Raw genomic sequence first — 27,669 nt, forward strand, 5'->3', positions numbered from 1 at the left:
AAATATCTGTGTAATTAGTATTAGACGGTTAGGATTACCTTTACGGATCGAACTTTTCTCATGCTCCAAAACGGACTTTATGTGGCGATTTTCTCATCACGGAATGTTTTATTATGAATATGCTGGATTACATTTTATCTGTGGACCCTTACGGACAAATGGAATACAAACAATCTAAGATTGGATTTTTAATACGGCCTCAGGAACGCATTAAAGGTAGGAAGCCAAAACTTTATTTAAAAAATTCTGATTTACATTGCAGCTACTTCTGTATTAAATGTGCTTTGCTGCTCATGGTTTCCATAAAATTAATTTGGCAGTTAGATTTTGGAGAATCTAAGCTTTCTAAAGATGTATAACAGGTCTATATTGGTAAAAGTTTAAAGCGTACTGCTGTGTTTGATGTAAATATAGAAAACGGTGCGCCGGCGAACTAGTGGGAGTATAGATGGTAATTTTTAAACCAACATATGATCCGTTCTGAAAAATGTTTCAGAATTTATTTTAAATAGTGTTTGCTTTTTTAAATTAGTGCTTTTTTGAAGAAAAAAAAAAAAAGAGTACCAGCAACTTGCTCGTGATCCCTGTATTCAACGATTCCAACATGTGGATTGAGTGTTGTGAAGGGGTAGGAGGCCACAGCAGGCCTGGCATTGGAAATAGCTCTTAACAGTGATGATTTGCCAGCATTTGGAAAGCCCACCTAAAAAATATATGAAGAAAAAGCCAAAGTTTGATAAGCAGGTCAACATAGCAGAGCTGAAACTCAATGTCTGAAATGTCTCCAATCGTCTTCCCACCAGTCCTGCATGAGCCATGGTTCGTAGCTCCAGCTGAATAATACGCTCCTGCCCCGCCATGCCCGCGGTTGCCATCATAGGTGCCCGATTCTCATTTGAGAGAAAGAAACGATTCCCCTTCCCACCAGCTCCTCCAAACACTGCTAAATACTCCTGGCCGTGCTGCGTCAGGTCAATTACAGTTGCACCCTGCTCCTTTACCACAGTTCCTACTGGTACCTTTAGGAGGGAACAAAACAGGAGAGGTTAAAAAAGGTCAGAAACTGATCAAAAAGCAGCTTCTAATAAATACCACTGACTCACAGAAATGTAGGTTGCGCTTCCATTCCGACCATAACAGTTCTTGCTGCTCCCAGACTGCCCATCCTCTGCTTTATACACTGGAATCACTTGAGCCAATGATTTCACAAACCGGTCAGCTGAAAGCACAAGAAGCAAATCCAGAGTTGATGAGTTTGTGAAAGCTTTGAAATTATATTTGTTATTTATATTNTTGTGAAAGCTTTGAAATTATATTTGTTATTTATATTTAAGTGATTCTGTCAAATCAAAGAATGTTGACATGATATAAAATACAGCAGGAAAAATCTTTATAGGGCACTCAATGAAATCCTTTGTAAATCCACATTTCAAGCCAATAGTGTTATTGGAATCCAGGACAAGACCTTATTACCTTTGAAACATTTTGATGGCAAAAATGAATGGCAATGTAATAACAAGAAACACCAACTTGCCCGAATGTATTAAGAATAATAACAAAAATAAGTGCTTCAATAAGAAATTCATGAAAAACACAAAGAAACATGTTTTTATTGGTACAATATAACCTTACAGGCACTAATGCTGATACTGGCACTTAGATTTTTTTTGTTTATAAACCTACATCTAATTGATAACTAGGCTTATTAACTTTTTAACTTTACTTTTTAAAATGTTTAATTAGATTTTTACCATTTTTTTTTACTTTTTAAATAGCTTTTTACCTATTTTGACTTTTTAATTAGCTTTTTGCCTTTTCCTGGACTTTTTACCTTTTTAATTAATTTTTTACCTTTTTTCCTGACTTTTTAATTAGCTTTTTACCTTTTTTCCTTGACTTTTTAATGAACTTTTTACTTTTTAATTAACTTTTTACCTTTTTTTTCTTGACTTATTAACTTTTACCTTTTTTCCAACTTAATTTACAGTAGGTAATATATCTTTCAAGGGACCATCTAATTGGTCAGATGCCAAAATAAGATGTACAGCCATGTAGCAGTATATTTGCTGAATGGCTGGATATAGATCTTGTGCTTCTAGATCTCACTGAGGTAAGGAGGGGACTCCGTTTGTCAAGTCAAGTCAAGTCAGCTTTTATTGTCACTTTCTTCATATGCACAAGACATACAAGGGAAATTAAATTACGTTTTCTCTCTAGAAATATACAAGACTGACATTTACAGACTAACATAAAGTGCGGGACATGACAGATAACAGTGATAGACTGGTAACAATAATTGTAGGGAGAATGCAAGTGATCTAAAATTGTAACTTGCCCTATAAAGGGTTATTAAAGTGGCACATGCTGCTTTCTTGAATGAGTCACTTCTATTGAAGAAACTGGTTAACAATGCAGTAAAAAGCCTTCTTTCATTTAAAGTTTTCACAGTATTTGGGAAACGCACCTAAACATTCAACCAGTAATGAACAGCCACAGGAAAATTCGATAGCAAATCTGAGCAAATCTACAGAAGCGTGTAAAGAAATTAGGGTATTATTGTAAAGTTTATGAATTTTAAATATTTACTTAATGTTTTTTTATCTAATTAATATTTTACTCATTTACACTTGTAGTTAATAAATAAGAATATGCTTTGCAATGAGGCCTGCTTATCAGATTTAAAGTAAGTTAATAAAATAACACCCCTTAAGCATTAAAACATATTTTATTTAGTCAATACTTCTTTTAAAATATTCCTTTATAGCTCTGAGAAAATTTTCTAATCTTAAATACAGTTTTTTGATCAGCTGTAAGAAAATCATCACAATTAACAGAAATCATCAAGGATTAAAAACATTCAACTATGTGTATTTATTATTCATAATCTGTTTTACTTGCTAAATTAAAGCTACTGACATAAATTGATTTTATTATTACAATATAATATTCTTATTAACCAAATGTGACTTTACATTAACCATAGGGCTAAAATCTAAGCATTTGTTTCTGTTCCCATTTCTGTTTACTTTTGCCAATGAACCCCCCAAAATGCCTAAAAAAATCTGAGCTTTGCGAGGTCTAAATAAGCTCCATTTATTTATTTATTTATTTTCCCCCTTAAAATGATTGAACGTGAAATTTAAATCAATTTCTAAAGGATTATACACATTAAGTACTATGCTCCTGCTCCTTTAAATGTGTTCATTGGTCATAGTTTGGCATCTGTCAGTGACTGACTGATATCCAGCAGTGAGTCAATGACGGTAAGCTACAAAAAGCCAGTGTTACAAAGCCACATGTTCAAATAAATAATAGAACAAAAAATAATAGAAGGAGGATTTGTAGGAAAAATGTGGAAATCAGATGAGAACAAAGAACAGGGTCGAACACCTTTTTAAAAGATTAAAAAACAAATCCCATGAAACAAAGTGGGACTTGTTCATAAGGTGTAAAAAATCAGCTGGATAGTGAACTTTAAGAGCCTCCAAACACCAACGCATCCAAAAATAGGCTATAATTGTCACATTTTAAGCCCATATAAAGCTGCACCTAAACCAGGGGAAATGTCAGAAGCTGCTCGTGTGAGTGCTTTCAGGGAAATAACATTCTACAAATGTTATGATCAATACATTCTATTATCTTATATCTAACTAGGTAGTTATATTAAAATATGAGCACTGCAACAGACAAGAGGTATGAATGACTTACCCTTTATGATAATGCTTCCTCCATCACCTCCGTTTCCTCCATCTGGGCCACCCCATTCCTTCCGAGGCTCACTGTGGAAGCTGCAGGCACCTTTACCCCCTGATCCAGCAACTAGCTTTACACGTCGGTGGTCCACAAAGTGCCGGGTCTGTGGGTGAAGGATGGAAAGACTCAAATAAAAACAAATAATCTATTCTGTATAGAAATAGATGAACAAGACATGCTTTTTTTTTTTTATTGCACTTTTGTTTCAATATTATTTCATATTTTTACCGCAAGTATTAAAAATTTGAAATCAAGTTTAGGATTCAAGATGTACACTGAATTTTAAGTAACACTTTGCACAATGGAATATATCTATATATATATCTATATATATATATATACACACATATACATATACTCTAATCCCAGAGGGAAATTACTTCTCTGCATTTAACCAATCCCCTTGGGGAGCAGTTGGCTGCCATTGTGCGGCGCCCGGGGAACTCACAATCTCAGGATTCAAAGCCCTAACAGACTCTTCCTGCTGAGGAGACTGAGGTCTTCTGGAGCGCAGGGGGCGCTCCTAGAGAGCTTCTATGACTCTGTTGTGGCATCAGCCATCTTCTATAGAGCTTTCTGTTGGAGCAGTGGCTTATCTATAGCTGAGAGAAAGGCTGGATAAGGTGATCAGGAAGGCCAGCTCTGTAATTGGATGCTCTCTGGACTCAGTGTAGGAAGTGAGAAACAAAAGGATTCTAACTAAATTAACATCTCTGTTGGATAATGATTTCCACCCCATAAATGAAGCTGTTGCTGAACTAGAGAGCTCCTTCAGCGACAGACTGCTGCACCTTAAATGCAACAGGGAGCGTTATCACAGATCCTTCCTCCCACCAGCTATAAGACTCTGTAACCTTCACTGTTCCAAACAACCTAAATAAGTTGTTCCATTCATGCTGACTTTGCACAATTTCTGTCTTAGTCAGTTAATTAACATGCTGCTGTCATTCTGCTCATCTCTGAGTTTGCAGCTATTTTCAAATATCCATTACTGTAAAAATATCCATAGCTGTATTTTGGTTATTTATTCTCCAGGTGCAAAGTGTTATATTAGTTAGTATATTGTTAAAACACTTTACAGTACAGTATTTTACTGTGTATCTTTTGAACTCTTCACTATTATGTTATTCTTATACACTTTACTAAGATCCACATTTGATTTCCCCATTGAGGGACAATAAAGGAATTGTCTGTTCAATTATTTTCTTTTCTTATTCTATTATTTTCTTTTCTAGTCTATTATTTTCTATTCTACCATATTCTATTCTTTTATATTCTAGTCTATTCTTTTCTATTCTATTCTTTTCTATTCTATTCTATCCTGTTCTTTTATATTATTTTCTATTTTGTTCTACCCCATTCTATTCTTTTTATTCTATTCTATTCTTTTCTATTCTATTCTACCCTATTCTATTATGTAAGAAATTGTTTCAAGTGAAGCTTTGTTAGCAAATATTACTGCATGGGTAAATGATGTAGAACACTGCTGCCAGCTGCAGCACAGATCAAACACATACCAGCTCCTTTTCAGACATATTCTTCTTCTTTGGATTTCCACGGCTTTTCCCGTGGAGTGCTGTGGAGGTGCAGACCCCTCTGAATCCGCCCGCTGTTCGCCTCTGCATCGCCGGAGGAAAACTTTCCCTGAGCAAACTGCAGGTTCTCTGACCCATCTCCTGTCCTGAACCGCATCTCCAAATAGTGTCAGCGAAGCTCCAACAGGCCTTTCTACCCCTCCATAACAGTGCCAACATCGTGCCTTTTACCATTCAGTGGATTGATAAATGTCACATTGAGCCTTTAAACAACTAATCTGTGATACGATCGAAAAACAAAACAGAAGCTGAAGTATTTTTTTTTAAATTACGTCACAGGAGACACCATCTAGTAGATTCAGGAGGTGGACAACGTCTTGGAAATGTTTTGATGTGTTAATTCACACATTTTGACACTTTACTGCAACTACGGAACCTGCGAAGGGACACAATTCCTTCTTCTTCTTGCTTAAATAGCTTCGGGTTTTACATTTTGATGTCAATCAGAGGCATTACTGCCTCCTTCTGGCTCTATCTGTAACTACAGGCGTGGTTCCTATGCAGAAATGATCCCAGTTATATAAGTATGTTCCTTAAACGGTCTTTTTATCCTAAAACTGTATTAATTCCCTTTACAAACCTCTGTATCTTTATTTTGTTCTTACTGATCGTATTAGAGTTTGTTAATGTAACAAATCTGCATTTTTTTTTTTTCTATTTTTCACTTCTGGACATTAAAAATGACTTCATTAATCCTTAGAACATTTCAAGCTAAATGCAAAAATGCAATATATTTTACTAGAATTTCACATGAAAAATGGTTTGAAATATGATTCAATTTATGCCATGACCATTTTGACCTTTCAGCTCCCAATGTTTAACTTCTCTGAGAATAAAAGGCTCCCATTTTCCTGCTCTGACTCTTCATAGGGAAAGTCTAAACATACAGTATCTATTATGCCTGAAAAGTAATCTAAGACTGATTTAATAGTTTGATGGTTCCTCATTTTGGATTCAGAGGCTTGATATTAGAGTTAGATTTTATCCCTACAGGAGGTTGGTGTGGACAAACAAACATGCCTTTGGCAACCCTAAAATAAATTTGACAGAGAAACCAAAGTACAGTACAGTAAACAATGTACAGTAAAGTAAAAAAAGAACAAATGATCATATAAACAATGCTCACAACCAAATCTTACACAGGGTGCTCAGGCTTAATTTGAGTTTGATAGAGTTGGAGCCTCCTCTGTGTCGCTTTATCTCTGAGACTCAATTTGACATCATGCCACATGTGCATAAGGAAAATTCTTCATTCAGGTTTTAAAAAGATCCTACTGATTTTCAAGCCCCTTATCTCTGAGATAGTTGAACCAAAACAATCTGGACACAATCCTCATTCTAGCTGCATAAGGATGTTATTTCAGGCTTCAAACAATAATGGGGAAAAACACTTTTCTTAAATGTTTAACAGATTAAAATGCAAAAAAAAAAAAAGACAAAAAGAAAAAAAATTACTATTGTGGAATAAGACTGTTTCTAAAGTTTGGTAAACTATTATATCCATTTTAGAGGCCATTATCTGTCATTCATTGAAATATTAATAGTTTCCTAATTAGAAGACTAAGTAATAAACATTACACATTCTGAAGATGAAGAAAAAATATATAATGTTTATGAACATTTTGAGAACTTTTTAAAATATGTAAAAATAAAATAGAGTCAAATTCTAGGATGTAGATCCCAAAAAATGAAAAGTGGTATTGTAATTTATTCAACGTGATTTTTCTTCACAAAATGTAACATGTCTTTAAAAGTGCATTTAATAAAAAACAAAATATACAGAAATAACCTTTTTTTTACTAGGAAAGGTTCGCATTATGTATGAATGTAAACTGAAATACTGCCTAATACGACACTGAACCAAGTGTATTTATTATTAATAACTATAAAACAAAACTACCGGTATGCAATTTGTGGTTGTTTTTAAAAAAATTAAAAAAATATACATAAAAAGGATTATCAATTCATTTTAATATAGCAAATAGTAATAAAAGACATAAGATTCAAACTTTAAACGAAAAAGTCTTACATCAGACAGGTATAGGATATCCACATTTAAATGACATACATCCAATTAGACTCATTCCTTCTGCAAAATGCATATTGTATCTACAACACCACGTAGCAAACATACACATACACCCACACAATCCCCTCAGGGAGGTTCTGTTTACAGGCACAGGTAAAAACACAAAGTACAGACGAATAAGAAAAATCTCTTAATTGTTTCATTCACAGTAAATCGAAACAAGGAAATAAACTTGTTACAGCATAGAGGAGAATCGGATTGTCAGTGTTGGGTGGTTCAAAAATAACTGACTGTTTGACAGTCAGCTTATAGATTAGTACTGCAAAAACAACTGCAACTGTTCCGTTTTCAGGTTTTTTGAGGTAAGATACATTTTAGCAGAACACTGAGGAGTTGGATCCCAGACAACCACCTTGTTTATAAAAAATACTGTACGGTTAATGTCTGTTCTTCATCTTTATGTTTCACAAAACATAAATTAATAACAATCATTATGCATTAAGCTGATGGATGGATGGATGGATGGATGGATGGATGGATGGATGGATGGATGGAAGAATTAATTATGCAAGATGTGCACCGCATGTTTGCAAAGGATCAAGACCTAAAGAAGTTGAAACAATACATTTAGCTTTTACTGTGCTTTCAGTAGAAATAAACTGAATTGTACATTTATTAGTAGAAGAATGCATAACATAAATAAGCGTGTTGCACCTACAAAAGCGAAGATTAAGAACACATCAGTGCTACATTTCTTGGGTTACTTTGGCTTTCAGGATCACTTCTAAATAAAAACTGTATTGTGTTTTACATTACAAAATATTAGACAATATGTTCACTGTTGCTACAAAATAGTAATAAAAGTGCAGACAAAGTCACAAAACATTTAAATCCAAAGTTAAGTACTGACTAGCATCCACTTAACTGCATATAACTAAAAACTGAATAGATAAGAATGTTAAGCTTTGACCTGCAGATAAGTTTTTCAACTAAAAAGAATTCCTGTTTAAGAACAGTAATAAAACAAGATACTATAGCAGCGTGTAAAAAACAAATTAACTAAATTAATTTAACTAAATAAAACAATTTAATTTGTAGATTTTTTTTCATTAGGAGCAGAGGTTATGTTGGCATTTTACTAATACATTAATAATTAAATAATATCTTTACAAATGACAAACAGTCTTTAGCATCTTAGAGATTAGCATGTTTATAGGATTACTTAAAAAGTAATCTCTGTTTACATACTACAGAATAAAGATCCATGCATTACCTATCATTTTTCAAAATGATTGATGACAAAATCAAATCCAACACTTTCCATAACAGACAGAGGTTGAACCACCAGCAGGGTAACATAGAGCACCTTTCCCATACTTAGCCCTACTTTTAACTCTCTTTAGTGTCACTCTCTTATTAAGACATTTTTCGTCATCTTTTACTAAATACAGTTAACTGTAAAATATCAAACATTTCTGTGCTTTCATCAACCCTTATTTGTGAGCATTTATATTGATACTGGAAATCATTAAGTATTTTCTTATGGTTACAGTCCAAAAAAAAAACAGATTTTAAAACTTCTGGCGGGCCCTTTCATAATTTAAAGCTGTTTAAGCTGAAGTTGATACAAATTTAATTGACAATTTCCAGTTTCTTGGTCCATCTCTACAATATGCTTAGGTAAGCTGAGCAATGCCACTAAAATTTGATGCTGAATATAAAACCACCAAACTTATAACCAACAATGAGACAGTTAAAAAATCATAACCAGCAATTTCCCTATTGGGTCTATGACATATTTAGAAAGTGAATACAACTAATTTCCCTAACTAACAGGAAAATCTGCAGGGCTTTGAAATAAAAAATAAATATAAAAACAAGGAATGGCATCTTTTTCATACTTATTTACCTGTCAGATGTATAAACCAAAATAACTGTTCCAATTCCGTGAGATTCCATGAGTCACAAGTACCGTTTTCTTTATTCTGCTACGCTTTAAAAATATTATGGCGTGAAGGAAAACGTGGTGTTTGATAAATCAGCTTATCTTGATCAGCATAAGATAATAGGTCGGGTCCAGAGAGATCTTCCTTTCCATATGTTGAGGAGATTATTGTTGAAGCATGTATAGATGAATGTTTCCTAGACTTGAAAACAGTGTGTTGCCTCATTGCTGCAAATTTCCATACTGACCCTGAAATAAGGGAGAAAAGATATAATAAATATCGAAAGTTTTTGGAGGAGGGTATTAGTGTTGTCTTTTTACAATAAAATGCCAAAAATAAAATATCTTAATTATAACTAAAACTCATGTCAATTGCATCTAACCATAAAGAAAAGCATTTTATTAAGCATTATGTCATTTTCAGTTTGTAAAATATACTTTGTGCAAACTTAGTCTGGGAAACTCCTCCATATTTTGCATTCAAAATGTATAGTGTGCTATTGTGTCAGACAAAAACAATAACAAATTGACTCACTCATGGGTATAAACCATAACAAATATATGAGTACCTCCAATACTGAAAAATGTATTAACATATTCAATTAGAGGTCAAATGAAAAAAAAAAAATATATATATATATATATAAAGCTTGTATTGATTTTCTGTACTTTCTGTTGCTACTGTAAGCTTTCAGCCTGTCAGGTTGAGTGAATTATCTTCAAAGATGGTTAGACTCTGCATTAAGTCACATGAGAATCTTTAAAACTATTACTGATGCGACATTTGACATGACAATCCACTGGGCTTTTTTTTTTCTTTCTTTACATGTCCAAACATTTGTGGCAGTCCAGATTTACTGTAGATAAAACTACATGTAAATGTCTCAAGATAGGAATATTTCTATACAATAAAGTGCCATTAAGATACACAATAGTGTTACAAGAAAAAGAAGGAACTTAATATTTAACGACAACAACAAAAAAAAGGTGTGTTTTTGTGAGCATTATTGAGCCAGTTTATCCCACATTATTGATGTAGGTCAAGCTGGCCTGGCTTCCAGTCTCCAATATAAGCTGCATCCTGACCACTACTCTATATGGGCATTGCTTTTTTACATTTTGGCAGGGTTTATACTTAAACATAAGCTCAATTCAATTCCAAATACTTATTGGCCCCTGAGGTAAATAAAACGCTGTGGTAACTAATAAGGTTTTTTTTGTTGCATATGTGACTCTTGTCCAACTTTTTCATAGCAGAATGGCCAAATTCCAATCTTTTCACCTCCAGAATAAGACTTGCGCCAGTTCTATATGTGGTACTAAATCTGATACCTATCCAATAGTTTTCAAAGCATCTGCAGTCTAAACACTCATGTTGCATTTGATCCGACTCTCACAGTATTATCCAGGACTTGACTACTCACTTATAGAAATACTCTCCAGTACAGCAGTCACTGCTCCACAAAAACACACTGTAAATAATTCTGCTCTGTTTTACCTGTCCTCATCTTGTTGTGATGTGATTATAATACTGTCGACAACTTAAAATAACATCCATTGGAGGCATACTAAACACTATAGCATTCAATGCATTTCTTATAATTGGGAATGCAGTAAGCTTCAGATACGGCCTCTCAGTGATGAGAATCCATGCAATAAGATGCTCTACACAATGCTTTCGAGCTAATTTTAAGGCTTTATCAAGTTTGTTTCTCCACAGCCATTTACTTTTCTTAATGTTGGCAACTTCAGAGCAGTAATAATCTCAACACGTGCTGGCCCAACTCTATGATTTGGTCTTTTCCATTCCCTTTGTTGTAATATTTCTTACAAATGACAGTGGAATATTTAGTCAGAAAATGCATGATGACATAAAATGCTGTTTATACAGGCACCTTCCTATAGAGAAACCACACAGAAATTCTCTTAGAGAGCAACCCATCTGCTAAAAAAGATTTTTATAATAGCAGTCTGCATTCCTAAGTGATGGACTGTCAACACAGAGGAAGTGGAAGTGATTTAAAAAAAACACCTCAGTTCAAGAAGTTAGATTGGTGGGGAATAGTTTTAGCAAAGCAATATATATATATATATATATTTTTTTTTTTTAAAGGTTTTTTTACTTGTTACCTGTTCATAGGTGAAAGACCTTTGGGTTTGTCCTGCAGGTCCTCCTTGGGAAGAATGATAAGATCCATACTGTTGGTTCTGACTCTGCTGATACTGGGAAAACTGGGATGGTCCTCCCTGGCTAGGACCTGTAATGGAGATTAGGCTTATTAAACATTTTCATTTTGGGGACCTGTGTTTATGTTTTAGAATAGAATGTAGAATCCCTTCATTGTCCCACAATTGGGAAAATTGTGGTGTTTACAGCAGCAAAGGTTATAGTAGAAGAGGTCACACAATGTGCACCTTAGAAAAGTGTATAAAATAACAGAAAGGAAAATAAACAAAACAAATAGAGTATTGTACTCTACAATGTTTTTACTATATAAACACTCTGTTTTAGGAGAATAAAAATAAAATTAATAACAGCAGACATGTTTAAAGTAATGGATATTTAAAAAAATTGCAGCAATACTAAAGATAAAAAAAAAAAGAAATGACAGAAGTATTTTATTTAACTAACTAAAAGAAAAACTGCAAAAATCAGCATCAATGTAAAAACTTATCGAGGTCACTGGGAACAACATTGGTTATAAATCTGTGATAACGCTCCCTGGTGCATTTAGGGTGCAGCAATCTGTCACTAAAGGAGCTCTCCAGTTCAGCAACAGCTTCATGCATGGGGTGGGAAACGTTGTCCAACAGAAACGAGTCCAGAGGGCATCCAATCACAGAGCTGGCCTTCCTCAGCTACAGACAAAATACTTAGATACAGCTTTTGACATAGTATAAAAATGCTCACCATATCCTTGTGGCTGCCCGCTGTAGCCCTGCTGAGAGGAGTACTGCTCTTGACTGAAAGCCGGCTGCTGACCAGTGCTCTGTTGATATGAGCCCTGCTGTTGGCTGTACTGAGAGTTACCTGTAAGGGCAGCTGCAATGAACTATTTTTAGTCTTTAAAACCGATTGCATCATAACTTTGCATCAATTAACATAATATCTGTTCAAATGCATCTTATATACATCATTATGTATTATGTATTACTCTTCAAAGGGAGTTTCAAATAATCATAATAATTATTAAAATCTTTTGAAAAATTAAAAAAGTTTGATTTAAGGTTACCTCCTTCATAGTAGTGCTGTGAAGACTCACCAAACGACCTCTCGTAACCTTGTTCACCGTATGAAGAGTGATGATATGAATAATCTGTGTGTGGAAAACATGATTCAGCACATGTCAAATCTACTCAGTCTAACACAAGCTGCAGGTACACAGAAAATAATAATTTTACTATTCTAAATCAAACCACATAACAAATATAAAAAAACAAATGAGAAGCAAAAAGGAATCTCTCAATGGGCAAAGGTACCAGAGTTTAAAAAATTGGAAAATTTGTCACATATAATTTCTTCCTAAGACTAACGATAAGCCAAACAAAATGCAGAAAATCTGTTTTTGCAACATCATCTGACTTCACTCTGAAATACAGTGAAACAACAAAATAAGTACTAAAATAATATCTGACATATTTAATTATTGAAAAATGTTATCTAGTCATTTCTATATTATATTTTATAAAAATAAATTTGATAAATAATGAAAACATTTTATAAACTATAAATCAAGTTACAGTACTTATCAATATATGTATTTCATCAAATTAGATTAAACTATGAATTTGGACATTGATGAAAAATAATTCAGCAAGAAATATTTCAATCATGGCAAATTTGACCATTGATATTTTTGAAGGGATCTCATTTCTAATATGAACAGCAAAATATAGTGCAGAGTTGACACTTCTTTAACTGTGTCATATAACATGGGAATGGTTAAATATTGAAATTTGTGACACACCACAGCTGGAATATCAGTATGGACACAGACATGCTACTTTACAAAATTGTCTAAGGTTTGTTGAATTTTACTGGAAGCGCGTGGCATGTAGTTGGGTGTTTTATGTGCTTTAGACATTAGGTTATTAAATTTTTACCATCAGTGTAATACTGCTGGTTTGTGAGCTCGGTGGAGTTCTGAGTGTGTCCATACTGCTCTCCGTAGAACTCTTCCTGTCCCATGTAGTGTTGTGCAGATCCTGTAAAATAGGCGAAACAGGCCTTATTAAAACCTTCAGGCTAATAGGCCACTGAGATAACCTCTAAGATTGCTAATAAAGGTAAATTGTTCCTTTTCTACTTATATTTGCATTTTATTAAGTTAAACTTTCCATTATTAGCTAGGAAAATGAAACTCAATGCAAAGGTTTTTCCATTTGTTTGACATTAACCTCGGTCTACACTTTTTCTGAGGTGATTCCCTTTTTATTTGGTGGTGTGCAGAAACAAAAGATCCCATTTATGTTTTACCCATCAAGGAAACAGCAAACTAACAAAAAAAAGAAACCAATGCAGATCAAATTATCCTAATTAAAGCACATGTCTGATCAATTCAACCACAAAAACATATTTCCATTGAGCTACAAGCAAGATTTTCAGAAGATTCTCAAACCTTGCAAGAGCCCACTATTCAATCAGTGAAAGAATAAGAGCTGCAAAGATTAACTAATAAACAACACACATGCATGCTTAATCATGCATGGATAAAAGGATGCTGGAGTATATGAGAGTCTGTGCAAATAACCTGTCTGCCTTAAATGTTTGTTTCATGAATGTCTACTACTAGTAAACACTTGACAAGAGATCACAGGAGCAGTGGTTGAATTGATGACATGCTGATGCAGTTGAAAAAAATGTGTTACTAGAGAATATCTCTAATGGTGTCACTCATACAAGTAAATAAGTCTGTGAGCTCCTCTCTCAGTCTGCTCAGTTTGTTCAGGTTCAGGTTAACTTCTCATTATTGTAATGATGGAGCGCTGTATGTTTAATTTAAGGGACAAAGTTGTTGTGATCAAGCAAACTGTTACTTTGAAAACAAAATAAAGCATTGGAAAATATAGCAAACTGGGTTTATTTAAGTTTTCTTGCCCTTTTTTAAGCCTTTATAGGGCATTCAGTAAAATACTTTGAAAATCAAAATTTCAAGCCAATAGTGTTATTGAAATTCAGGACAAGACCTTAAAACATTTGTCACATTCAAAAAATATGAATATCTTGATTAAAAATTAATGTCGATCTAATAACAAGAAACGAACACTTGCCTAAATATATTTAGAAAACTAACAAAGTTTTTCAATAAGAAATTCAGCAAGTGTAACTTGCCCTATAAAGATCAAATATGATGATGAAACTGCTTTTCATCCAATCCTATCTACATAAAAGAGTTATATGTTTGTTTTAGAATATGAGCTTATTGGCCACACATTTCAAAAGGATGCTTTGAGCCAAACAAAGCTGCAATATGCTGTAGGTTTTCCCTTATCTGATAAGCAGATACAGCGAGGAAAGATTTTTGAAGATGTAGAAAACACACCATTTGCTGTTTTTAAACCTCTGAAGTGATCATTTAGAGCACTGAGGGGTTACTTTATGTTTTCAACCTTCAACTGGCACATTTTGCATTATTTTCTTAGAAATTGGTGAGTTTATATATATATATACATATACACATATACATATACACATATACACATATACATATACATATATACATATATACATATACACATATACATATACATATATTTATCTCTTTAACATAAGCCCACTTACCTTGCTGGGAGGGCCGGTAGGGCCCCATGGGTCTCTGAGGTATTGTGTTATTTCCCTGGTTGGTCTGTCCCATCATACTCATCGATTGATGTCCCTGATAGTGCCGCCTCCCTGAATTGGCTGAGGAGTGTTGTGGAGGAGCAGATTGTTGGTGCATCATGGAGACTGGGAATGTAGTGAGGGAATAATCTCAAACATTAAAGTCTGTCCAGAAATTAATATTCATAACATAGTATTCATTTTTTTTCTAGTGATCTAAAAGCAGAAATAAACATTTTTGTCTTCCATTGCATGCCAAACACAGGGAAGGACAGAGAGGGTCCAAAGCAGTTGTCATAAAAGTAGAATCTCTTTGGAGACATGTTTTTGTGTGCAGAGGTATACATGAAAACAGAGATGTGGAAGCTAGGTTATAAGCAGAAATTGAGTAAAAATAGAAACACATTTGGAGAAAGGAGGGCTGGATCTTAGTCTAAGTAACAAAGGAACAGGACTGCATAGACATAAAGCAAAAATAAATTAGGAAAGCAGAATACATCTGTGATGAACTCAGTGTGGAGGGAGCATAAGCTATGCAGAAGTGTCTTAAACAAGAACACATATTTATTTATTTATATGTGTTGGTACTTATGAAAGTCAAAAATATTACCCTTAAACCAACAGAGGCAGTAAAGTTAATGCTAAAATCATGTGCTATACTCTAACCCTAATCCTACCCTGTTAAATTACAGACCAATGAGTGCATTGTGTTATTCCTGGCTCACCTTGGCTAGAGTGTGTGTTGAGGTTGCTGCGGGGGAAGGAGGAAGATGAAGGCGTGGAAGAGGAAGAGGATCCATAACCAGACCAGGGGTCCTGGATCAAGCTACCCTGAGAGGAGGGTGTGGCAGGGCTGTAGTTGGACACTGAGCTAGTGTTGCTGCTGGCGGAAGTAATAGCTGACTGCATGTGACCTGACTGCATGAGGGCATGGCTGGGGCCTAACGACACACACACATTGGGAAGAGGCAGGTGTATGTTTTCATAAGACGCCATGCTGTAACATCAGAGTTCCACATTCAGTTCATCACAAAAGAAAGTTCAGGCAGGTATAGAATATTAAGTGTAGTTCAGTGTAAAAAAATATGGAAAAATGAAAAACAAAAGCAGACATTGATATTGTTGCAAAAAAAAAAAAAAATGATAATCAGAATAGGCCTAAAGCTGCAAGGATTCAGATTCCAAAAGAAGTCTGCAAGGATTCAGATTAGAGATAAGCCCACATAGAGACAGGAAGTGGCAACCTGCAGCACCGTCAAGCTGAGATGAATACAAAAAGAGATGAACTGATCCACTTTTTTCCAATCCAATCAGATACCGATACCTGAGCTGAGCGTATCGGCCGATATCTGACAGATCCAGTTCAGCTGTTGAATGAATGGACCATATATTTTGCCATGAGAATAAAGGCCTTAGTGACATAAAAATTGGTTTTATAAAAAGGTATCAAATTAAAACAGATATAAATATACTTTATATCATTTAACAAATAAAAAGCAAAAAGAAAGAAATGACGGTTCCATCTCAAGTATATCAGATCGATATCAAATACCGATATCTGATTCAGCTAATTAGTCAATATCGGAGCAGATCTCTGATCCAGGTAAAGGATCTAGGCATCTCTAATACAAAACAGGCAAAGGGCTGATTAAAAACTGGTGTGGTAGTTTGCCACATCTGAGTATTTTAGTGGAACTGCTGCAAGGAACAACATTTTACTGTAATATCCACACTTGTCACCAACCGTTACTCAGTTGGCCCTGTATCATGTACGGGGGCAGTGGTCCCATGTTGTCATTGAGGTTGCTTGAAGCATGTCCCCCACTCTGGCTCATTCTTCCAGGATCCATGGACATATTGGAACTAGGAGGCTACAAATAAGAAATGTTGCATAATTAATTTCACTGCTTTTTTTCCCTTCGTCATGAAGTTGTTGACTTATGGATTGGTGCATTATTGGTGCACTATAGGATTGATCAACTCTGCTGCATGCCCCTGGAAACTACATGACAGACAAACTTACAGCCGGTAGTAGTGACTGCATGTTCTGATTAGAATCAGCTATTGTGGCCAAGTAAACAAGATTCCTGTGCAGGATCTGCTGATACCTGGAAAAGTTGAAATTCTGCTGAAATTTGCATGATCTTCCGGAAGGTTTTTCACTTATTTAAAAACAACAACAAAGATCACTTACTGTGTGCACTCAACTGTCTTCCCTTTGCTTTGGCAATCCATTATACATTGTATTAAATGATGATTTTCATCCAACATCTGCAGGAGACATAAACAACCTCAAACCATATTTAGCAATTAAAGCGCTTGAAAAGTTGAACACTAATGGCTTTGCCTCTTTCTTTGCACATTAACCTCTCTGTTTTTCAACCAGTGGATGCCACTGGGGCTTAGTGGTTATCTGTGTTTATTTCTATCCAAGATAAAGATTCTATAGTAAATCCCACCCTGTCACTTCCTTTCTCGGGAGCAAAATAATTAGATAAAAAGACTAAAGCTTGTGCTTATTTATTTATTTAAACTATTTCCTTCCTCCTAGTTTCCTTATGAGCCTGTTTAGATGAAACACCGGCTGCAATCTGACAAAATAACGGAGTAGTGCTGCTACTTTTAACAATATTTTTCCATTAAATTAACTTTCAACAAATACTGTCTGATATAGCACTCTGTTTGGACCCCTGCATTTGAGCAAAGTCAGGAAATCTTCTAGGTGATTGTATAGTTGTAGCACACTGATACCTGCAAGTCATAATCATGCAATCCACTGATTTCCCCTAGAACTATATAAATCTGTGGGAAACAAACCTGTTTAATGTCTGGTTAAAACTGAATTGCCTTAATATATTAACCTTTATATTTTTTTTTATAAGAATAAGAAGATCCTATGACAGCAAATTAATCAGACCCACTGTTCCCTAAGGGTACAGGTTAAATGCAGAGGTAAATTTATCCAATATGAGATCAATAAAGTTCAATTAAATTAAAGAGCCTTTAAGATGATGTGTTGAAATTGTATTATATGTAAATAGGGTCTCCTTGGATTCTCATAGATTTTTTTATCTTAATTTTCTTTGGGGGGGGGGGGGGGGTCGTTTTTTCATTTAAGCTGAACAAATTTGGGGATATTTATCAACACTTAGCACTAAGCTGCGTTGTTTCTGTTAAGGATAAACAGCTTTGTTTATGCTGCTCTCCAGATACTCTCTTATTGTACCAGGTTTTTGTCCAACTTAAACTCTAAGAGCAAAGTCTAGTAGCAGCAGATGAGTTCCATCCTATCAAACTCTGGGAATTTGACCACATTATTTGCTGTATAGCTGAAGCTAAATTCAGAATCCCAGCGCTGAAAGAACAGCAGGTGTTCATGATGAGCAGAGCAGAGCTCCCGCTGAGCGCTTTGTTTGGATCGCATCTTCAGAGGACACCAACATACAGCCGCGCTACCAGCTGCGATTATTTTGATATTCACCTCAGGCTCTACTTCCTCTGAGGTTACCTCTCACACCCTTACGCACAGTGATAAAATAATATTGTTTTGTCTCTTTATTTTACCTTCTGGATGGCTTGTTGCGTCACCTCGCTTTTACTCCTGGGACGCGCTGAAGAAAACGCCACTGACATTTTGTCATAAGGGAAATAAAGGCGCTCCTTTTTTATATTATTTGTTATCTAGAGCGCAGCCTTCTATTTGGTTACTTGGTTTCTTCACAACTAGAATAAAAAAGGGGGAGGGGTTGGCAAAACTATGATTGAATTTAGCATTTGAGGCACATTTTAAAGCTCATCATTTGTCTGAAATGAAAACACTTTGCTGAAACCCTTGTTTATCCTTCGAGTTTAGATAAGAACAAGGTGTAGAACATAAGGTCCGGGGAAGATCGCTCCCCCTCCTTCGTTGGTACAACCCATATTCTGGTCCTGATGCTGGAGTGGATGGAGCATCCTTTGATTCATATGCTGAGCGACATGCGCTCTCTACCTTCACACCAAAGACCTTAACTGAAAGTTGCTTTTAGCTGTTTTTTTAAGAGATATGTTATGTATATTTTGATTGTACTTAAACATGAAGGGTTTTTTTTTTTAACACGGCTACAGAGGAAAATTTTTATAAGGGTGGCCAGGCATTAACCAATATACACTGAGGGGGGTCCGAAAGTGGATAGGTGCCAGAACCTCAGGGTCAATCTGCACTGTTCCAACAGGAAAATTATTGAGCACAACTTCCATATTCGCTAAATAAAGACTAACTATACTTCCTACAGCCTTTCTTAACAAATAGACGCATATATTTCAACATCCGTGCTTTCTAGATTAAAGTTATAGTGAAAACAATTCTTTCAGGTTAGAGTTCTGGGTCGAACATCTTTTCCATCGTCATTACTTACCCACCTTTATCAATAATCACTATGCATAAAATTGATATTGGCAAGTACTTATATCTACATAAATTGATTATTAAATATGTTTTTACTAAAATAGTTATCTATGATTTCACTGAAGAGTCCTAGATGACTCGCAGAACCACATCTTTTTCTCTCTACCCCATAACATAAAATCTAGTTCTGAAAAGAGCATGAATTCTGTACTTATCGTCTTTAATATTCTTACATTGATGTGCATAATTAACAGTGTTTGTTCTCAAGTAATTATTAATGTATAAAAAAATTTTATGTCTTGAATATTCCACATGAGTGTATTACTGCTGCCAGCAAGTCTCTTGTTTTGTTTGCTTTCAAATCACATTTTTTATTGATATGAAATACCTTTTGACAAAGGGGTGTTAAAAACTGTTAAGATGCATTGCAACATATTTAAATCTCAGAAAGGTACATTTAACTCATTACAGTCTTGCATTTCTGCATCAGCTTCTTCCCTACTGCTGTCAGGCTGCTGAAAAAAAACTCAAAATTAAGTCACAGACTCTGCATCACACAGATCATACTACCAAACGAAAACACTGCATATTTGCCCTGTATATATTTGCATTGAAATGCTCTGAACTTCCATATCAATGTGTTTCTGCACAATGTTATTTGATCACGGCAATTTATGAAATGAAAATTTTAATGTTTTGCTGCTAAGCTGCTGCTCATCCACTGTCTGAAAGCTGTACAAAACCACATTTCGTTTTGTATACAAAATTACAATAAAAATGGTCTAAGTCTAAAAATAAACAATCTACTGTACATGAATACAATATGAATATATAATAGCATACAGATAATTTAGCATTCAGTTCCTCAAGTTTTCACTTAACCTCATATTTCCTCCCAACTTAGCCATTTAAGTAGGGAGAAAACTGAGAAAGGCATCCGACCTGATTAAGACTGTTAGTGTTTATGACATGGTAGACCTTTTCTAGTATTTTTTTGTAGACCAAAACAGTGATCTATGTAATAATTTGAAAGATATCCACACAAGTTTCCATAAAAACACTACCAGAGGACACTATAGCGCTTCTCAGTGATGGACAGAAAATGAGCGCTTGAAACATTTGAGTATGTTTAATTTTGTTCCCTCATTGAAAGACTTGTTTTTCAGTAAAATGTTAAGTGAGCCAGACACTGTTAACTTGCTAATGTCGCTCCCAGTGCTTCCACATCCAAGCAGAGATGTTGAGGTAGGAAAAATAAAATAAAAAGATTGATGTGGAGCTTTGATCATAGATTGGTGCTGTTCCAAAGCTGTTAGGTTTCTGCTTTGTGGCAATAACGTTGCTTTGCTTCCTGTAATAGATGTTAGTTGATGAGGCATGGGGGCCTACTGAATAGGGCATTGAGCTTGGAATCCAGAGGTTCTGAATTCAAGCCCCTCTCCCACAGACTGCCACTCTGGTCTCTGAGCAAGGCCCTTAACCCCACACTACTTCCCAGGTGCAACAATAGCAGCCCACTGCTCCCCAAGGGAATAGGTTAAATGCAGAAGTAAATTTCCCCAATGTTAGATCAATAAAGTTCAAGGTTTTAATAGGTTCAGAGTCAGAACCTGTAGATTTAAACTGGATGCCTTCATATTCCTCACTTCCCTCTCCTGAGCTTGAACTGGCCGACAGTCCAGCCACACAAAGCAATTTCAAACATGGTCTGGAACCACCATTAATGTTTCCATCCATCTCCATTACAAAACATTGTGCTGGCACCAAAAGTGCTCTCCGACATCACAGGGAGATGGGTTTTGCAAGCTTTTAATTAGAGCGCTGACATGGAGTTACTAAATGTTGGCCATTTGTGTTAAAAATAAGCTTTTTAATTCACAATAACTGAGAACCACTTGGTATAACCTGCAGAATGATTTTAATGCAAAATTACATTAAATTGTTACAACAACAAGCCGCAGACCTTGCGTTCAGCAATCTCCTTGATCTTTCACCTGGAGACCACCACAAGCATTAATTTCCTCCAGTGCCCTCAATACCAACCAACACAAAATGCTGAGACAGTAGACCATCACCTTTGCTATTAGATTCTAGACTTCCTTGCAAGCTAAACTTAAGGATGTGCAATACAGCAAAACGCTTCCAAATATGTTCTGATGATGCCACAATAGCCTGCTATAGGCTATAAGAGGTGGAGCAGGCCATTCCCACTTCAAAACATCCACACAATCTTGCATACAACAGCAACCATGACAATGAGATGTAATAAAGTAGGCTCAGTAGCAACAATTAAATCAAAGCATCAATGTTGGAAATAAGGCACCTCAAGATTTTAAATACATATTTAAGTTTATTTTAACTGTAGATTTACAGGATTTTGAAATTAAAGAGCAAAATATTTCAAAACCAGTTAAACCACTGGACAAAACCAATTAAATTGAAATGAAGAGCCTTAAACTGTCTTCATCTATATTTTCTACAAAAAAGAAAAAAAACACACAAACTCATATTCCAGGTCTTCACAGTCTTCTTTGGTGGATCCTTTCTGAAGGGAGAATTTGAGCAGCTCCTCGTCCTCTGCTCCTTGTAAATCTACCTCTAAAGCCTTGGCCTCTCAAGAATCGACCAGTGACCCCAAAAGTCTCCAAATTGCGCTTTCGTTCTTCTGCCCATGATAATCTGAAATTTGGGGAACAAGAGGTAAACTCCAAAATCTTTACTGAAGACTGAAAAAGGTCTCATTTTCTAAGAACAGTTTACCTAAGCCCAGTATCCGAAGACACATTGTCAAAAAAAGACTTTGCTTTGTCATAGTAGCACTTTGGTCCGAAGTCCTCATACTCTGCTGAGCACATCCTCTCTTTTGCATTCTCAATATCTGAATCAAAGAACAAGAAAATTACGGAAGCAGATAGAAGCGATCAAGTGGACCAACATTGATTAATACGGTCTGCTTGTGTCATCATTTGTTTAATCTTTGAAAATTACTTATGGGTTCTAGTGTATTCAGCAAAAAGAATCTAATTTTACCAGAAGTCCAAAAACATACATGCACCTCTTGACAAATGTGGCTTGATAATTCCTGAATGACTATCTACATATATCTATATAAATGATTTTCTTTGGAGCAGCAAAGTCATTCTAAACTTAAAGAAAAAAAAAAAAAAAAAACACAAAAAATGTCCTAACAGAAACTTTGCATTTATTTTTAGGCCCTAATCCAGACTTGAGATCAACTGATGCATTAAAAAGTCAAACAGATCCTTCATAGTTGGTGCCAATACTTTTGAACAAGTCTCAATTTATTCCAAAACAAGATTTTAAATTGAGTGACAGTAAATGCAATCCACAAGCTCTTAAGGCGTGGCTGCCTAATGCATCTATGTATAAGCCCAAGCATTTATTTAAAAAATAAAATAAAATAAAATACACGCAAAACAAAAAAATACATTGGTTGGCCAATGTATCAGTTTATCTCTGGTCCAGACCCTTACCAGTAACAATACATACCCAACTCCACACTCTAGCCCTATTCCTGCACCCAACCCATTGGGGATCAGTGGACCCATTGGGGATCAGTGGACTACTTCCCACAAATGCCTTTTACTCCCCCACATAGTAGCATATTTATGGGAAATTGACCTTACACCATTCCAACAAGTTAAGAAATATAAACAGCCACAGAAACCCACCCTTTAGATTTCTTCTTTCTTGCACCTCCCTCTCAACTTCTTTAATGAACTGTGCATTGGCGGAATCAAAGTCAAAGTCTGTATCAAACTTCAGTATAGGAGATGGAACATTAGCCACCATCAGCTGCGCTCTACCACTGCTCCGACGTCTTTGAGGAGCTAAGAACATTTCAATGAAATGCATGATATTAATCCTGTACAGAACATTAAAGTTTTCACCTTTCAGATCTTAAATTTACCTTGTTTTCTTCTGGGTGGTGGACGGTCAACGTTTTGCCGCTGTGAACCCTGACGATTAGAGCTCACACCAGAACCAGAACTGCCTTGGGGGGGGAAATAAAAATCTTGCACAATTGAACAGATAATTTAGAAATTCAGGCCATTTGTTTTAATGTAGCTGAAGTATCACCAGATACTTACTGGTAGGCCCAGGCTCTCTTTGAGGCTGGGAATTTTCTCTCCTGGTCCTCGGGGGCCTTCTATTCCACTGCCTGTCCTGTGAGGCAATCAAACCCCTTCTCTGCCCTTCCACTTTGATTGTTTGAACAGCCTTCTCTACCATGGGACCCCGTCTAAAATGCAGATCTGGAAGTACAGGCCCTATTTGACAAACAAAAAAAACAATCAAACACCTGGGTTGTGTTTAAGGTTAATTTACATCACATGAAATTGCAGGAATACTTGCCCACGCCAAGAGCAGCAGCATACTGTTGGCTAAGAAAGGAGCTTGCAGAAAGTGGATTACAGATGGGCATCCTTACTGGGCTAAAAGGGCCAAAATTTGTGTAGATGCCAGAGCTTGAACTGGATGACTGAAAAATAAGTAAAATAAAAAATTTTTTTCACAATCTTGACATGGAATTGAATGATGCAAGTTTTTCCTACTGTACTTGAATGATTGCTGGGTCTGGTGGTAGGCCATGGTGACACATTGGGGATTCGCACAAAGTAATATCCTTGATGTCACTTCCTCGGAAAGTGATGTACTCATAGACATCATCTTTGGGTGGTGTTGGTCTGTCAGTAGGACGTCCCTCAGTTCCAAAACACTTTACTGTTCACAAAAGTTTTTTTTTTTCTCTCAATCTCTCAAAGCCTCAGAGTATTACTGACACATCTTGTCACGTAATATATTATACTCACCTTTTGCCAGCACAATAGTGGAGTTATTTTTATCTATTGTGTATAAAATCCCTTCATAACGATTTTGAGCCTTTGAAAGCAACCCTATTTTACAGCCAATATATGGCTTTGTAGAAGCCATGGCTGAATAACATTTAAGACAGATGCTCCAAGTTGTTTTACTGACTCACAACACACTACTCAGATTTTTCTTAGACACCTTATAAGCATTTGGAGGTGTATTGGGAACACACCAGCTGATTGAATTTAATTCACCTGTTTGTACCACGGCAATCACAGCACCACCTCAGTGGGTGCATTCCTTTACAGGCAGCCGGAGAATGACCTGGTTGGAAGTCAATGCAATGAGGAGTGGGAGGAGTACCTTTCACAGTGAGGACAGCCGTTTTCATTCAACAATATTTCGTAGATTCAATTTGTTTGGGTACTTATCCCTTGAATAGTGTTCAAAACTCCCCTTTTTATGTAAGACATAAAAGCTGTGATGTCAATGCAATTAATGGAATATTTGAAGCAATAAAATCAGATAATAATAAACAAACATGTATGTATATCATAGTTTTAGGTTACGTCATATGTAGCTGACAATGTACTGTAAATAAGATTATGGTGTCTAGTTGCAATTTAAAAACATTATTTTTAAAAAGCTAAGAAAAATGTATAAATTAACTTAGTTTTTCTAGCCAGTCTCCAAAGTGGATAAATACTTTTGGTGGTTAGATGGAAAGGACAGGACATTAGATAACATTGCCTGTGGTCACCCTGTTTACTTTTTGTTCCTGTATTTTTCAGAGCATCACAAAGTCGCTTTAGTATATTGAAATAATACTGTCTACTTAGATTGAGCTACCTGCTGTTTGAGCTATAGAAGGTAGTTAGTGGAGAAATACTAGATAGTTTGTGCAAACACTATGTCACATAGGTCCTTCATAGGTCGGAACTGATAAAAGCCTCAGCTAGGTAGGGGCAACACACACAATTAGACAATGTTGGTCACTCTTTAATTTAACTATGAGTAATCATTTCCCTGTTCAGTGATGCCCCCACTGGGAAGCCCACTCTGGTAATTGGCAGCTCCATATTCAGAAACGTGGCAATAACGACACCAGGGACCATAGTCAAATGTTTGCCGGGGGCCAGAATGGGAAACATCAAATCCCATCTGTCTATGACACCCAGTTATGCTGATCAGAGGTCACTAAAATTAGTGTTTCTTTAGTGTGTAAGTTTGACAAAACAATGTCAGACTCCATAATGTTCTCTGGTCCCCTCCCTGATCTAATCAGTGATGACATGTCGTCATTCAACCGCTGGTTGTCCAGGCGGTTTCCTGAAAACAACGTAGGCTATATTCATAATTGGCAATCTTTTTGGGGAAAGCCTGGTCTGATTCGGAGGGACGGCATCAAATCCCACTTTGGATGGTTCAGCTCTTCTTTCTAGGAATCTGGTCAAATTTATTAGTCCTCTAAAATGCAGACAGCCCAGGGTGAAGACCAGGAAAAAGAGTCATAGTTTAACACATCTCTCTGCAGCTTCTCTACTGTTACCTACTCATTACTCCATCCCGACAGTGTCTTGTCTATGAAAAAAATCTAATAAATTAGCAAAGATTCCCGAAAGAGTAAATTTTGATAATCTAATTAAAATTAAAATAACTCCAATTGGGGAAAAAGTTAAAATGATTAAATGTGGTGTATTTAACATAAGATTTCTTTCCTCAAAAAGTCTGCTAGTTAATGACTTGATATGTGATAATCAAATTGATTTATGTTGCCTTACAGAAACTTGGCTGCACCAAGAGGATTACACTATGTAGGCATAAATGAGACAACTCCCTATAGTTATTTAAATTTTCACATTCCTAGAAATTCTGAGCCAGTAGGGGGAGTAGCAACACCTTTCAGTCTGACTTACTGATTACTCCAAAGTTACAACTCTTTTGAAAACTTCCATCATCCAAATTCCAAAGCAAGAAAACCTCTTCTTTTTGTAACTTAGGTCCTTACTCTGAAATTGTTTGATGAGTTTTCAGAGTTTGTATCTGATTTGGTGTTGAATACTGACAGGGTCATCATAGTGGGGGTATTTAACATCCATTCTGACTTTGGACCTTGTGCTGACATATGGCAATGAATGTGAAGAAATAACAGTATTTCCTCACAACCCTGTCTTCTCTGACCATTTTTAATTACCTTCAGAATTACTTTAACAGAGTTCTTCTCCCCCTAAAGAAGGTTTCACTTTAGCAGATCATTATCAGACAATGCAGTTATACATTTTTAAGTAGCTGTTTCACTTTCTCTCTCCTTTGTGTTACTGAGTAGTGCTGTAGAGGGAACAAGTTTAGTTTATTGCCCTTCACAGTTTGATGATTTTGCTGATAGGGTTGTTAGTTCTCTGCGAACTGCCTTAGACAATGTAGCCCCTTTTAAAAAGAAAAACTTAAAAAATAGAAAGCTTGCTCCCTGGTTTAATGCAGAGCTGCACACTTTAGCAAGATGCTAGGAAACTGGAGAGAAGATGGTGTTCTACAGGAACCTTTAATGCCATATAAGATGACCCTTCGGACATAGATTCAAGAACTATGTCCTCCCAGGTCAGGCCCCCAGGGACTTTGAACCAGTCTGACTATATGATCTGGTTGAATTGTCTCTGTAAAGTGCCTTGATATGACATGTGTTGTGAAGAGGGGCTACAGTATATAAATAAACTGAATTAAATTGAATGTTTTCTACTGAAACAAACCACAGCCTCTTGAGAGCGTTTTACTAGTGTTTTATAAAAACAACTGTAATTTATAATAATTGAAATAGTTAGCACTGAAAATGAATAATCACTTTAATGCTCATGAGTACTCTTGAAAAAGGTACATTTTATATATAAACATAGGTTTTAAAAAGTGAGTTTGATAAGACTGGATTTCTTTTCTACCTTAATAATATAATAATCCTTTAAAAACTGCATTTTGTGTTGGCTGGTGCTTTCTTTGACTAATATTTTAATTTGATTGTTTGGTGTTCTAAAACACTTAAAAAAGTGGGCAAAGACTTTTTTATTCTATTGTATGTTTTATTACCTCCACTTTATTATGTCCACTTTCCAATCCCTACTCTTCTAAATAAAAGCTCACAGTTAAGAAGTCTGACATAGTGCTCCTCGAAAGAAATCTTTAATACATAATTTTCACATCAAGTTCCATAAAAGTCTAAGACTGTATCACAAATGACAAAGACAGCACATCTAAAGAGACTCAGGTTTGTGTATGTATATATATATATATATATATATATATATATATATA

The 27,669-nt window shown here is 35.6% G+C and overlaps 3 protein-coding genes across 11 annotated transcripts in view; all 3 read right to left on the reverse strand.

The window, feature by feature from the left end:
- Window positions 1-5,717, reverse strand: part of mtg2 (mitochondrial ribosome-associated GTPase 2) — a 7,834-nt gene extending 2,117 nt beyond the window's left edge. Inside the window, exons 1-5 of the mRNA XM_015380119.1 lie at window positions 5,271-5,717; window positions 3,709-3,856; window positions 1,104-1,219; window positions 801-1,019; window positions 565-703 (exon numbers count right to left, since the gene is read on the reverse strand). Of these exons, the coding sequence (XP_015235605.1) occupies window positions 565-703; window positions 801-1,019; window positions 1,104-1,219; window positions 3,709-3,856; window positions 5,271-5,522 (874 nt within the window). The 5' untranslated portion in view covers window positions 5,523-5,717. The remainder of the gene's footprint in view (window positions 1-564; window positions 704-800; window positions 1,020-1,103; window positions 1,220-3,708; window positions 3,857-5,270) is intronic.
- Window positions 5,718-7,282: 1,565 nt separating this feature from the next.
- ss18l1 (synovial sarcoma translocation gene on chromosome 18-like 1) lies at window positions 7,283-18,972 on the reverse strand. 9 transcript variants are annotated; one of them, XM_015380114.1, is made up of 11 exons: window positions 18,708-18,972; window positions 17,338-17,414; window positions 17,167-17,251; window positions 16,888-17,014; window positions 15,869-16,084; window positions 15,105-15,269; window positions 13,427-13,528; window positions 12,586-12,639; window positions 12,234-12,353; window positions 11,453-11,580; window positions 7,283-9,571 (listed from the first exon to the last, which is right to left on the reverse strand). In XM_015380114.1, the coding sequence occupies exons 1-11, from the start codon at window positions 18,774-18,776 to the stop codon at window positions 9,545-9,547; spliced, it is 1,170 nt and encodes a 389-aa protein (XP_015235600.1). In that variant the 5' UTR covers window positions 18,777-18,972; the 3' UTR covers window positions 7,283-9,544. The 9 variants fall into 9 exon arrangements, with proteins under 9 accessions (XP_015235600.1, XP_015235599.1, XP_015235597.1 ...); XM_015380113.1 differs by having other exon boundaries at window positions 12,556-12,639; XM_015380111.1 differs by having other exon boundaries at window positions 12,234-12,365; window positions 12,556-12,639.
- Window positions 18,973-22,049: 3,077 nt separating this feature from the next.
- On the reverse strand, window positions 22,050-24,486 carry lsm14b (LSM family member 14B). Its single transcript, XM_015380129.1, has 8 exons — window positions 24,366-24,486; window positions 24,113-24,276; window positions 23,908-24,034; window positions 23,643-23,807; window positions 23,462-23,545; window positions 23,223-23,381; window positions 22,291-22,408; window positions 22,050-22,215 (listed from the first exon to the last, which is right to left on the reverse strand). The coding sequence occupies exons 1-8, from the start codon at window positions 24,484-24,486 to the stop codon at window positions 22,050-22,052; spliced, it is 1,104 nt and encodes a 367-aa protein (XP_015235615.1).
- Window positions 24,487-27,669: the final 3,183 nt, after the last annotated feature.

Source organism: Cyprinodon variegatus, unplaced genomic scaffold, assembly GCF_000732505.1.
Source record: "Cyprinodon variegatus isolate N-32 unplaced genomic scaffold, C_variegatus-1.0 Scaffold208, whole genome shotgun sequence".
NCBI lineage: Eukaryota > Metazoa > Chordata > Actinopteri > Cyprinodontiformes > Cyprinodontidae > Cyprinodon > Cyprinodon variegatus.